The sequence below is a fragment of the Aplysia californica genome, unplaced genomic scaffold, assembly GCF_000002075.1.
Source record: "Aplysia californica isolate F4 #8 unplaced genomic scaffold, AplCal3.0 scaffold00155, whole genome shotgun sequence".
Taxonomy (NCBI): domain Eukaryota; kingdom Metazoa; phylum Mollusca; class Gastropoda; order Aplysiida; family Aplysiidae; genus Aplysia; species Aplysia californica.
The window spans coordinates 728,573-743,437 of NW_004797425.1; the positions used below are offsets into that span (position 1 = coordinate 728,573).

General features: G+C 40.5%; 1 protein-coding gene across 1 annotated transcript in view; it reads right to left on the reverse strand.

Annotated features, from left to right (window-relative positions):
- Positions 1–7,719: 7,719 nt before the first annotated feature.
- Positions 7,720–14,865, reverse strand: part of LOC101857109 (acetylcholine receptor subunit alpha-type unc-63-like) — a 13,923-nt gene continuing 6,777 nt past the window's right edge. Inside the window, exons 2-7 of the mRNA XM_035969556.1 lie at positions 12,907–13,060; positions 11,976–12,107; positions 11,535–11,687; positions 10,849–11,071; positions 9,121–9,350; positions 7,720–7,944 (exon numbers count right to left, since the gene is read on the reverse strand). Of these exons, the coding sequence (XP_035825449.1) occupies positions 7,720–7,944; positions 9,121–9,350; positions 10,849–11,071; positions 11,535–11,687; positions 11,976–12,107; positions 12,907–13,060 (1,117 nt within the window). The remainder of the gene's footprint in view (positions 7,945–9,120; positions 9,351–10,848; positions 11,072–11,534; positions 11,688–11,975; positions 12,108–12,906; positions 13,061–14,865) is intronic.

The window sequence follows — 14,865 nt, forward strand, 5'->3', positions numbered from 1 at the left end:
TGCAGGAGAATATTATTATATCAGTGTGATGCCGTAGCCAAGCTCAAACTTGAATCCCATGAAACATTTCTGATGATATCGTTTTTGTATGTTCTGATATACGCAATGCCACAAAAGTCGACGAACAACAAAAGGCGAATAGAAGGTTATATGGTCGCTTTTAAGGACAAGCGGGCTAACCCACATTTCAGGGATTTCCAAAAATCTTGACCTGCACTAAAAGTGGACATTGCCCTACCTATTGGAGAAGCTTGGTTTCGTCCGTAGGTATATTTATATAGTTATAGAGAATTAAAGAAACTACCGACTTTTGAAAGTTTTTAAATGGACTAACCCAAAAAATGGCTGACACCTCAAGTGAAGAGTTCACTGCATGTCGTTGTTGAAAAACCCCAAATACTGCGATATTCACATATCAGGTAAGTTGTTTTCAGAAAGTTTTTTCTGTACTGTACCAGCTTTCACTTGAGTACTGTACCACATAATAGTACCGACCTGTTTGGTAGGAAATGCTTAAAATGCTCACACGGATAGGCTAGACCACTTAACCCAATGATAAAGAGTTGACAAGCTTGGTGGGTTAGCTCACTGTACAGGGGACATACATTTTGTATATACCTCAATGCAGGAATAGTCCAGATAGAAAGGTATACCTCATTTTGGATGGGATGGCCCTTTTTGCCTCCAAATTTGCTTCAAAAGCGTTTTCTGCATATCTGCACAACTGAGCCAACTCAACTTTATGTCCAATTTCTTATCAATCGAGTAAATAATTATCAGTTATTTATACGTATACGGCAGAGAAGGTCATAACTCATATGCTAAACCACAGAAGAATTCATTTGAAAACAAATACACAGAGATAGATTTTTTGGGTTCAAAAACTTTACCTTCGATTTTCTCAAAACAGCACTTTTCGGGATAGCCCGCTTGTGCTTAAAAGCGACAATATAATATTGTCTAAGGCTTCTTAACTGTACTAAATTATTATTTTGTTCAGGTTCTAAATGTGCAAAATTGCAGCACAGTACAAAGACTCGAGTTTTCCAGAAATACTATAAGGCACAGAAATGTTCGTGTCAATCTATACTCGCATCGTGCCACATTCCATGCTTTTATTAAAGGAAAACTTAGTATAATGTTTTTCACCAAAAGTTTTCCTCACATTGAAATGAAATTAATCTATTCTGCATGTTCATGCTCACAGTTTTTTCTCTAGCTATGGTTTGTTGTCACCATATATTTTTTAAAATCAACTTATTCTGAATCATGTATGGCTACAAATGTACGCAGGAAAAACTTCACCCTGCCACCCTGACTCTCTAATCCCCCCCCCCCCTCAGGGCGGTGCTACTGACGGGAGTGTCTAAAGGCGATTCCCAAAGGGAAGATATAAACATGTTCTTATTCACAGTAGAATTGTATATGGGCTGATTTATCAATGTCATTCTCATACTGTGCCGGAACAACATAGTAGGGACAGCTGCTTTTTCTTTCTCCATCCTTACTATCGTCATTTTCCCCTCTGCTTCTTTTGTATGTTTGTCCCTCTTTTGTGTACTGCTATTTCCGGGGCGCCTTGATAGTGGAAGCAGACTTTGTGCTTTTGAGGCTAGAGAGGGGAGCAGAGTAAGCCTGGTTCCCCGTTTTGGACTTCTCTGTTGGCATCCACCCCTTGACGCTCATATGACCTGATGCAGTTGCGAGCGCCCTAAAAAATTTACTTATACTCTTCCATAATACTATTCTAATTAGACATTTAAATTGAGACACCATGATAAGTCTGTTGTTTAAATCCAATTGATGTTCAATCTATTCTCGGCCTTCTTCGACCTAAATCTCGGACTCCTCCATATTCTGGTATCCCTTCAGGACTCCAGGAGCTCGGTCTTCGAAACAGTTTGTTTTGTGCTGTGCGAAGCTTTACATACCAACACCAAAGGAGTAGATCTACGGATAAAACAAGAACCCCCAATCTAGGTGTTTCTTATATTTCCACGATGAGGCTTTATACGATAACATGTGACAGTATTTTGCACTTGAAATAAATAAGAGCCTTGCTCCTCAAGTCGTTCAGTATTTGATTGGAAATACTTTAATAAAGTGCGCAAGTATAATTTGAATGACACACGTAACTTCCCACTACTCATTTTAGACAAATATCGACATGTATCAGTGTGAATCACGTTTTCCCTGGTAATCCATCATGTGGTATAAGTGTTGTCTCAAACTCATACAAGAGACATGTTTGGACAGAGCAGGACTTGTGAAGTACAGAGGTACTGAGAAACGAGATATTTCCAAAAAAGAAAGAAACCAATTTACACGAAAGGTGATGATTACATAGGAAAAACGAAAATCTGAGAGAAAATATTCCAGTACAAGATCCCTCTACATGATAGGCAATTTAATTACCTCTTATTTAATTCTACAATAATCATGCTTACATATCTCGAAATATCTGGGCTACAGTACTTCTTTTTGTGAAGAGCTTAAGAAAGACAAAGAGGTCAAATTAATAGCTAAAATGGAAACTGTTTAAAAAATGTACGAAGTTTTGCGTAAATTTTATGTCACTATGTAAGTTATGACCATTTTTGTTTGGGTTGTACGAGGACATCCAATCCGATGCTCATGTTTAGTGACGTGTATTCGAACTGACTGCCCCCCCCCCCCCCAAAAAAAAAAAAGAAATAAATAAATAATAATAATTTTTCAATAAAAAAATAAGTAGATACAAATAAATAAATAAAAATGATTATTGTCTACAGCTTCTTATGGGCAGATCATGGACTTTTTCACGATTATGATCTGAGCACCCGGTAGCAGAGCAAAGTCACTGATGTGTTCTGGTCGTCTGCCAAAAACTGTAATGAGGCATCAGCATAAAAGTCTGAGGAGCTTTATGTAGCAACAAAGTTCCTGGATCTGGTCAGAACACACAAATTGTTGTCGCTTCAATAACTGTGGCAGAGAGTTCAGCTTACTTCGACATTTGCTATAAATCTGACAATAGACTTGTAAGTACTGGTTTTTTATGTTAATTGTCCTTGTTGAAGATAATAATTGTCACTGAGTGTGAGAATAAAACACGAAAATTTGTCCAGGAGGAAAAAGACGGATAAAACAGCTGCATAACCTATCAGTGTTGAAGTAAAATCACATTGTTCCAATGTGTATGTTCCGAAAAGAGAGTTGTTGGTCGTTGCGGAAGACTCGAGGATTTGACCTACGTTTTCCTTTTACCGAAGTTGCACGTTAAAAGCATTACAACCTTTTCCAATCGGATATGGAAAGGTTGTACTTGTATGTATGGACTCAAACTTTTATGCTGAGCGCTTTGTCAGTAGAGAATGTCCACCGAAGATTGAGAGTAACGTACACCTTTAAAAAAGAGATATGGAGATACGGGTACCTACCTCAAAAGCAATTTATGCCAGCATGACAAGGCGAAAAAACAAAGCCAAAATAAGCCCTGTCAAATCATCCACTCTTGCGGTTCACGGGCCTTAGCACAAAAGGAGCAAATATCTGTCATCAAAGCGGGAGTAGCCACAATGTCCACTTTCGTGGATAATGGCGTAGATGCTTTTACTTCCTTCAAATTAATTTTGATTTGACTGTGTGTAAATGCAGTGTGTCTGTGGGGTTTTTCTGTATTCTTTCGGAAGGATTTCTCTGTTTCAGAAAATTGGCTTATTTATATTGGTGCTGATACTAACTTATTCTGACACCAAAGAGGATTCACTAAACCTTGTGGTCGGCGTCTGTGGTGTAGCGATTAGGCGCTTTGCCGCCGGGCCCAGGTGACCCGAAGTCGCTTTCCATGTGAAAAGAAATTTTGTCAAGTATTTTGGTCTTTCCGCTGAGATGTTTTATCCCTCTAAGCCCGGGTTGGGCCTGAAAGGCAGGTTCGAAAACCATCTCCTAAATTATCTACATTGTGTCGATTGGAGAGGGAGGGGGCATAAATTACATGCCGTAAGGTCGTGGGTTCGAATCCCGTCAAGGGCCCGACGTTGTGTCCTTGGGAAAGGCACTTTACACGAATTTTCCTCACTTCACCCAGGTGGGAATGGGTACCCAGCTATAGACAGCGAAAGATCTTGTCAGTTTGTTAGTGTTTGAGCGCTTAATCGGCTGCTCGCACTGTATGCTTCCCGGGAAGCTGAGAATGTTTCGGAGTGTTCTATGGTCTGCTGGGGTAATAATATAGTGTAAAAGCGCATAGAGCCTGCTGTTGAGCGGGGATATGCGCTATACAAATGCTATCTATTATTATTATTATTATTATTATATAGTTAAAAAACCCAACTTCAACGAAACAGAGACGTTGAATGGCCAATGTTTGATGAAGCTTAGACAGTTTGATCACAACTGAAATACCGCAGTCTTGAATGTTAGCCTCAAAATTGAAAAGGTACAATTAATGCTAGTAACTCTCGTATGTTACTAGCGGTAGATATCTCTGGGCCTTTTCTTGCCTATCAAACGTCTATTATCCTTATCTCTCTTTCTGTTTTTTCTTTGTACGTTACTCTCTAGAACACCTCTAGTCTTCTCACTTAAATGAACAGTTTGCGTTACAAGTGCCGTAAAACCATAGAGTAATTTTGCCTCCCCTCCTCGGTGGCTAATGTGTGACGGAAAGGTGGTTTGGTTTGTGGGGGGGGGGGGCATGGCCGGGTAACAAACATAAAAAAATCATGTATTAAAAGCGTGAACATAAAATTCTTTAATGCGCAATACTTCTACACGGTAAGGTCGGGTATTTACATATGAATGGGATTGGCAGATGCATTACAAGGCAATAAACGTTTGGTTATAATTGTCAAAGGTTCAAAAGAGGGACAAGGTGAACCATGATGTTTATGTTACAATTGATAGTTTTAGTTTTTTGTTGTGTGGTCAATAGCTCGCGACAGCTGACAACAGTAGGAAAGATACGTATCGGTACAAAGATAAAAACACACGCACACAAACACACACACACACACACACACACACACACACACACACACACACACACACACGCGCGCGCGCGCGCGCGAGCGAACACATACACGAACACCCGCACTCACCCAAGCATGCATGCATACGCGTACGCATGTACGCACACACGCATACACACTTACATTTTCGTACAATAACACTATTTGTTTTTATTTTTTCGTTTGATCTAGTTTTATCGCAAGGAAATAAATGCATCGTAGAAAATATAAATGATACGGTGTGCGTTTTTGCCCTTTCAGATGCAGCCGTTAACATTTATTTTAGAAGTCATTTGCATTGTAAACTCATTTGTCATCTGAGAATTTCACCTTGCTAGAAATTGGTTCTTTGTGCGTTCCGGTGGTGAAAAAAGTGTGCTGTACACCTTTCCACTTTGAACACTCAGTCACTTTGTTGTCTTAATGTCTGAAACAAATATTTTCTACAAAATAAACTCGTCTAGTCAGTATTCTGCCTTGTCAAAAAAGTCTTAAATTCGGGGGGGGCAGGAAATAGTCCTAGTCAGCTAGATTTGAAGAACATTTCTTTATCGTGAGTGAGACGTCTTGTGAGCCTGTTTCGTGCCAGCTTTTCTCCAGTTTTTATTATCCATGTGCTCCTCTTCTCTTAAGGTGACACTTTTCAAATTTAATTACAATATAATATTCCACGACCAATACTTTCTATAGGTAACGTAAAATGAGTTTCTTTTTTCTTACTTACAAGCATAAGGGCTAAAGCTGAAAAACTCCTGAAAGAAATATATGATACTTATGGTAGATTCCAAAGTAAAGCGTTTCCTATAAATATTGATGTTTTTATCTCAGCCACGACGTCAACGAATGGAAGACAATCTACTTGTGGGTCTCCATTCTGAACTTACTTGACCTATTACATATATGCAGGGTTAGCACTCACTATGAGTATGTCTACTCATGCGCGATGTCGCGCACGGTCCTTGCACTCCATATCCAATCAAGTAAGATTATAAAGAGAACGTCTCCTTACACGCGACGCGACGTCTAGTCATGGGAGGGTGTCGCCTGCGTTCAGTCCATGTAGCGATCGAGAACACTTTGTGCTCGATAGTCTGGGGGTGTGACAGGTTTAAAGCATCCCAATTGGTCAAAATACCAGTGTCAGTCAACACACCGTGTATGTGGTGAGTGATGAGACCGCGCATAGGTTAAGGATACACACCTCGTGACTCATCGCTAGCGTCGCGATCTGAAAGCGATTGTTCATCAGGAAAAGATCAAAAGAATGCCAATCCACCAAACGAAGGACAGATCTTCAAAAAGCCTGAGCAAAAGTTTAAAAATAACAAGCTTCCTCCATATGGCCAGACACTTCAGCTCTGGACTTCAAATTTCTCTTTAAGATTCTCCAACATTACTAGACCCATGTCAAGTCCACCCTCTTCAGACTAATCATCCCCTCAAATTCAAGAGAACATAAAAGAGCGAGCACCAAATCTGAAGTCCCTCCTCCGATACTCAAGTCACTGACACTCGACTACCGGAACAGAAATTTCCGAAGCAACCGGTAGAATCGAGTTTATACAGATGGATTAGCAACTGAAGCAGTCAGAAACGGCGGTGGAAGCATCTACATACAGTGGATAGATGGGTCAACAGAGAGCCATTCCATCCCCAAAGGATCTCTATCTTCCAACTATAAAGCAGAAACATCAGCACTCGAAACTGCAGCCAACATGCTCTTGAATCACCAAAATCTAAAGCCAACACTGTCATCCTCCCAGATGAAAAAATCTGCCCTGCAAGCTCCCTAAAAGCCACAATCTGCTCAAGTATGACTGCTCCTTTCCTTCCTATATGATCTAAACTCCCAGGCCAACACAACTCTGCAGTGGATACCAGGTCACTGTGACATTCCTGGAAATGAAAAAGCAGACGAGTTAGCCAAAGAAGGAGCCAAAATGACCCAGATTGAGGATTGCATGGATCTCCCAGAGTCAAAAAAGCGTTAAAAATCTGCCATAAGAAACAGATGGAAAAGATCCCCCTCTAATCACAACATACGTGACCCCAACAACATGCTAATAGAGTCGACCGGGTCACAATCTTTCGACTCCGTTGTGGCCACAACAGACTCAAACACCATATGCACACTAAATTAAAAGTGGGAGGGTCCGCGATCTGCGAATGTGGACACGACCAAGAGGATGCCAATCATATCCTTCAGCACTGCCCGCACTACGCCATTCTTAGTACACAGACACGGCAGAATGTGACTCCTTTTACGAGAAAGCTATATGGCAGTCTCTCAGTTTTGAAACAGACTGCACAGTTAGTGCACGCCTTCAGACTGACTTTCTTGCTGCTGTCATCGAGAACAAGGCTGAAGAAGAAGAAGAAATCGCTAGCGACTGCCAAGCACGACGCAACGTCGCGCTGAGCATGAGGAGACATACTTTAGACTAAGCGGCCAAGATGGAGGTGGCCGTTGCGCCATGAGCGAAAGACGGTTTTATTGAATAACGAAATTGCATGTTTATAGAACAATCTCTAATCCTGTTCTCATTATTGCATACTTCATCTTTAGAATACGGCCGACTGAGTGGAGACATGTATTATGATTATATATTGAAGTCTTTTTGCTTACCAATGAATTGTCTTTATTCTCTTTCTCTTATAGTCAACGAGCCAACCAGACAGACATACGGACATACAGAAGTACTGTCTCAAAAATAGATAGATAGATAGTCTAGTTTGGACCACTATTTAAAGCTAGCATAAACACGAGAGTGGATACAACCACGGCTACAGCGTAGACTCTGAGGCAGACATCATCCATGACAAAAGCCACATCTCTCCAGCTGAGGTCCACGCCGTCCTTTGACTGACAGTCCTCCCCGGGCACTGGTGTCATCGCTCGGTCACATTTCTCCGTAACTTCGGCTGAGTTCACGTGGAAAACGGTGCAATTTTGCTGTGGTGATTGGGGAGAAAGAGACAATAAATTGATAGGCTATATATAAAGTGTTCATGACGCTGGCGCAAAAACTAAATGTACAACAGACTACCACTGTCTTATTTTATGTTCTGTGGACCCGAATGACGAGACAACAAATAGACAAGCTATACAGTTTTCAGGATACTGATTTAATGTATAGTGGACAAGCACTTAAATTGTTTCGTACGGCTCCAGGAATTTTATTATATTCAAAATTGCCATTTAGAAATCAGAATGATTTTGGGACGTCATTCTCTTGCAGCAGCTCTCATTTAGCTTGAAATTTTGTTGGCCAATTTTGTTGAAAGATCTTTTTGGTTTGTTTTGGGGGTTTTAATCAGATATTGACAAATGGGTATGCGCCTTATGCAATGTAACAAATGTATGCGTGCTGAAGCCGTATTGCATAATGTGAAGGGACGCTTCCCATCCGGAGACAAACTTTTCACCAAAAACTAGGTCCCAAGGTGCCTATCAGTCTTAATTTGTGAGCCTTACAGTGAGTCTACGAGCTCAATAGTTTGGGCATTTGCATCAATACCGCCCAGAAATCGACCCAGTCCAATTCATCGCGTGAATTATGTAGTTGTTGGAAAGGATCTGCTACCTTTGAATGAAGCTGGTAATTTAAATGTGCATAGAGAAGTGCCGTCGCCACGTATTTTAACGATTATATTGAAGTGTGTTCTTTATTCACAGTACGGTACACCTATAGTTTGTTCTGAGCGCACTTTCCTTCCTTCCCACGTATGAGAACACTATCTCACATATTTAGGTGAATAAAAAAAATCAGGGAGATCTTTTTTTTTACTCTTTTTCATTAATGAATAAACAAATCGAACTTAAGCGTTACTGCAATCAACCAAAATGTGAAAGGGCAATAAGCTCAAATCCAAACACCGAATGTATAGTGCAATCCTACGATCAGAATTGCTTCCCTTTGTTGTTTAGGTAAGAGGCCAGGGTTTTTTGTTTGTTTGTTTGTTTCGTTTCGGGTTTTTTTTTTCTTTTAGGGGAAGGGGGGGGGGGGTAAATAATATAGCAGACATTGAAAACAAAAAGATATCTCAAGGTGATGCCTTAAAAACACCGGCACATCATAGCAGTGAGTAAGACAGACCTCTCTAACATAACTAATTGTAATTTTCTCACATCTTTTCTAAACATCTGCTCCATTGTCAATTTCTTGTCTGGATGCACAATACTCGAGGTCCCGGGAATGTGCTCCTCGCTGTAACAGCACAACTTCATACAGAGTCTTGTGAGGGCGAAGGTGAACGGGGGGATGGGTTTGTTGTCTGTCCTGTGGTGGATTCTCAGGTTGATGATGGCCAGGACCACGGACAAGGCGCTCAGTCCCAGGATCAGACAGATGTACACCTCTGGAGGGGAGAGAAACCGTAGAAGAATCGGACATTTGCACCGGTTTTCTGGTAGTATCGAGTTTCTTGTATTGCTTCATGAGTACCAGGTAGTGTACGTTTTGGGTGTATTAGAGACCACTTCTGTCCACCATGTACAGAAACAGTTAGTTTTTTTAAAAACTTTTTTTAGGTTGTTTTTTTTTCCTGATTTCATAATTATCTTTTTAATCATAGGAAACAGTCTTGGTACTTTTAACCGCGTGCCAAGTAAGCTGTTTGTATGATTCAAAGGTTCATGTGAACCAAATTAATCCATAGAATTTAGTCACATCTAGTAGACTTATTCCAAACCATGTTCAGCAATGCCACTAGTAAAGAGAAACAGAAGAAATGTTCGCACCTCAGAAGCCCAACAGGGTCTGCAGCAGGGGTAGAAAGAGAGAAAAGGACAGGGTGAGGGAAGTGGAACAAAAATGCAAGGAAGGGGGAGTGAGTAATATATTACATTTTCCCTCATTCTAAATCAGAAAAATAGACACTTGACTCACCTCCCCGCACCCCCAAAAATACACACCCTACCCGTACCAAGTTCATGCCTCTGGGCCAGTGGTTCCTGAACTTTTTCAGGCTACCGCCCCTATCGCTCCCAGTCCATGCACGATGAGCCTTCTTTCCCACTTATACATGGCAATATACCTAAATACCTGAAGGTGTTCGAGGTTGACGTGTAATGACACACAAGTGCTCATGGTCGTCAGTAGCCGTTTTATATTCTATCATACTCAGGACACTCTGATGATATACCTGTTCCTATCTCTTCCTATATAGGGCTTCTTTGACCTTGCTTTAGGACCAATCTGAGCCGAGGGATGTGGCCCAGCAGACAGACGCAGATACGCGACAAAGCAAAATCCCCACATGGGAATGAAAAAGTAAAACTCCTTTTGGAGCGAGTGCTGTGCGAAAATGTCGTGGCCACAGCCCTTAACGTTTTATAAAAACTTTGCTGCGAAGCGTGCGCAACATGGCCCGTGACATCACACCCTAATGAGGGATAAACCACCAGTCTCTCTATAGTCGAGTGAGCGCGACACCTTTCCCTCTGTGACTTTCATTTGGCTGAAACTGGGTCAAATAATACACACCATAGAGAACTGGATATACGTCAGAGTTCACGATCTGGTAGAGTTTATAATGCTCAAGTCTACGGTTGTGCTCCACTGTACTTTAGTCGTTTGTACAAAATAGTTTCGTTTGTTCGGTTCGACTATTTTTGTAAAGAGTAAACACACTGTACGTAAAACAAACTTCACGAAGAACCCTTTCGTTGTCAAAACCAGTTTATGAAGAAAGCAAGTTCAGCTAGCTCATCATAGCTTTAGAAAGAAAAACCTTGCGTACTGGCTGACTCAAAAAGCCAACGTCTTTACTCTAAGCTTACTGCTTACGGGAATGCAAAACGCTTGGTACTGAAAAGGTTCATGCAATTGCCTCATTATAATAGCGTGACTCTCACCCATCAAAGACGTGTGTTTGGCCGAGGTTGGCATGTCCGCCGCCAGTAAGGTCATCAGGACAACGAATGCCAGTAACACCGTGAGAGAGTAGCCAATCCTCTCTCCGCTCTCAGCGGGCAGTAGGAAGAGGAAGATCGTCAGAATGCCGTTGACAATCACAGGGAAGACGACATTGAGCCAATAGAAATCAGACCGTCGGAACACGATAACCTCAAAGGTAATCTGAGAGGCAAAAACCAATGTGGAATGGGTTCATGCTTTCATTTAAGATGGAAGTTTCGATATCGTGTTTTAAAATCGGTCAAAAGTATTAAACAACAACAACAACAATCACAACAGAAATGCTCGGGATTAGTTTTGATAACCTGAATTTATCTAGCCAGTGTTTTATCCTCAACTATAATACAGGAAATAGGTCAGAATGATATTGGATTAGAGATAAAGAGCAAGCGTTCTAAAGCGTGACGTGTTGTTGATATGGTGATTTAAAAAAACAAACACTTACATGCTGGATAGCCCAAAAAGCTTCAATGCACTGCACACACGGTCAAGCAGTTTGAACTAGCGGTCATGCCACCCCCACCCACCCCCACCCTTCACTCCATGCATCACGAGAATCACAGCTCGCTGGTTCTTGTCCCAGTAAAACATAAATAATAACTAGTACTAGTACTCCCCTTCCTACCTTTCCGTACTCCTGACCGTTGTCCTCGTATGTGGACGTGGTCGTGCTGAGCTGGCCCAGACTCCAGCCCCCGCTTTTCTGGAAGTAATCCGTGAGCAATCCACGGGAACTTAACGGGTTTACCTCAAGGACTGTGTAACCGAAGCTCGTCAACTGGGCAGATACAGAAGGACGATGAGATAATACTTTATATGGCTTTGCAGGATCGGTAAAATCACACTCAGATATACATGATATAATTTAAATTGTATACTACTTCCTTAAGAGAATTTCATTAGGAAGAGAAACTGACAATAATACATGTCGCACCATATAAAAGAATTTATCACAGATTTTGGAAGGTATATGAATTTGTGGCACTGACAGAACTATTCTGTCAAATGTGTGAATTTGGAAGCATTGCCCAACGGGCACAGGGATGCAACTATAATTCATTCGTACAAAAACAAAGTTGACAGGCAATCTTGGGACAACTACAGAGGCATATCCCCCTTGTCTATAGCTGGAAAGATCCTGGCCCGAACTCTTCTCTATCGCCTGTTGAAGCATATGTCCTAGAATGTGGCTTCCGCTCTGAAAGGGGCATAGTATACATGATATTTGCAGTTAGACCGATCCAGAAAAAGTTCATAGAGCCGAATAAAACCTTATATATGGCCTTCGTTGATCTAACAAAGGCCTTCGATAACGTTGGTCAGGGAGGCTCATGGAAAATCCTAGCGAAGTACGTTTGCTTGCAAAATTTCACTCTACGGTTCGCCAATTTCATGACGGCATGAAACGCAGTGTCAAGAGCTGTGAGTGGTAATATGTCTGAAGCTTTTTGCGTGACAAATAGCTGTGTGTTAACACCAACACTTTTCAACATCATGTTCCCAGCGGTGATGCATAAAGCTTTCCCGAGCTTCCTTTCTGGAGTTAATTACAGGTACAGAAAAATAAAACGATATATAAAATGTAGTTCTTTTTTTATATATTGACGTTTATTATATTACCAAATAATTCAAATGAGTAGCCTAAGAAAGCTAATTTTTATTGTTCTGTAAAATAAAGTCATTTTACTTTGACGTTCTTTTTCTCTTAAGCCATGTTCCTACCTTTCTTACTAAAACCTGCAATATCTTAAAAAAAATATTCAAGATATCTCAATTCTTATTGGTTAAAAAAATTAATATTATTCAGAATGAAAAAATACCATCTGAAACTACTTTTAATTGAATTTTGAATTTGAAAATTTCCGGCATATTAGTCCTTTTCATGGGGAAATACACATTTGTTTGAAAGTAAAAAACATTTTGAATTGGAGACTGATAAAGAGAAAATGCTATTGAAGACAGTATAGAAACAGCGTTGGCACCTTTAAAATACGTACTTCGATGGAACAAATCTGTCTGTCAAATGGGAAGTAGGTGATGTCCATGTCACATGAAACAACAAGTATGCCCGGAGGATGCCACTCCACAGTGCCCGTGTACGTCACTCGCTTGGGAATTGTGTCCTCGTCGATCGCTCCCAGGTCATCGATGCTGTCGGGAACAGATCAAACACTTTTAACAGAAAGAACGATCGTCTAGACCACAGCAGGTGTCAAACTACAGCCCCACAGGCAGCATTCGGCCCACTAAACTATTATATCCGGTTGCAAGATAATTTTTGTGGTTCGTTTTTTTAAAGAATCTTTAACACACAGAACTCTGCTCCATACATAAACGAATATGTGGACAAAAAAAGATTCTAAACATTCAACTTAATTTTTTTTAAAACTATTTTAACAATTGTCTGTTTTAATCCATATCATAGTTTTAAAAAAGGTTTAGTCTTCCACTGCTCAATGGATGTGTTCGGTCCTCAACCTTCAGCATAATTTGGCTCTGCTCCCTTGAGTGACTGAGCTTGATACCCTTGGTCTAGACTTTCTAAAAAAGGAGATTATATTTTGAAATTTATTATCAATACCCCCATCGACATAAATCAGATCATTTCTGAGGCGTTCTGTTTCAACTCTGCCGGTCTGTGTCAACCCAGACTAATTAGGATACAGAAACCTTGCAAAAATAAATGAATATACTCGATAAAACAGATCTTTCTGCTCTAAAATTCAACTCACACCTTAAGTGTGTAAAGACAAAAAGGTATTACAACAAAGACATTGTTTCCGAAAGAGACTGAAATTTGTGGAAATGACATATCTTAGATATGTTTTACTTTCTTGTTGTGCAATCGACCAAAGAGAGCCAGGCAATTCTATATATGGTGATTCAGCGTCGCAAATGTGAAAGATTAATTGACTTATTGATTTGAATAATCACTCTATGTCTTTTTTTTTGCTCCTTTGGGCTGCAAATAATTATTTATTTATAAAAGTCCTTTCTAACGTATTGTTTTCCCCCCGGTATTTGTTTATTATCTCAATTTCATATCCCTGGTCTGGTGGTGCAGGTTTGCCCTTTCACGCCTAGAGTGACAGCTATCGTTAATTCATCCATGACTTAATGTTACAATGTTATTTGGTCGTTCTCTAGATTTCGTTTTTCCTTCTCCCTCCCATCCCCTCCCTGTACCTTTCATAATAACCATTGTAAGTGATCAGCAGTTTCTTCAGGCTCATATAGTTTGAGACAGGGGAAATGGGGTGGGGGAGGAGAGGGGGTGGGGGTCAGGGTGAGTCCACTGGTTGTAATCCTACCTGTTACTAACCACGAGAGCAGGTCTCCATATCTCATTAGTATAAAATATTTGTCTGATTGAGCTCCAGTTAGAAGGCATCCACTCGAGTCGCTGATCAGACCAGCACTGGAAATAAACATTATCTTTAAATTAGTTGTTGTTCTTTTTAGTACTTTTACATGAAGTTTACCATCAAACAAGACTCAATGCGTCAAATCGAAGCGGAAATCTACTTCCAATCAATTTTTTTTTTAAGTACTACGCAATTACTGTATACAAAATCGAGTCTTTTTAGATTTTACATCCGTCTCTGACAAACTGGCATAAGAGTTAAAATTGCTATGCTTTGATAATTTGTTATTATTTTAACGCTCGTCTGTTTTAATTAATATCATTGCTTAAGAAAGTTTAGTTTTCCACTGCTCAATGAATGTTCATCCGATTCGGCCTGCGACCTTAACTAACTGTTATTTGACTGTGGCCGCCGGGTTACTGAGTTTGACACACATCTTCCCGAAAGCATGCTCTATGGTGGATGCCACTTTCTGGTCTATAAAAACTTGCCCAAGAAGTGTGCAAACCATGGGTGCCTGTATAATGCAGGGAAAACACCAATCTCACTATTGTCGAGTGCACGCGGCACCTCTCTCTCTCTCTCTCTCTC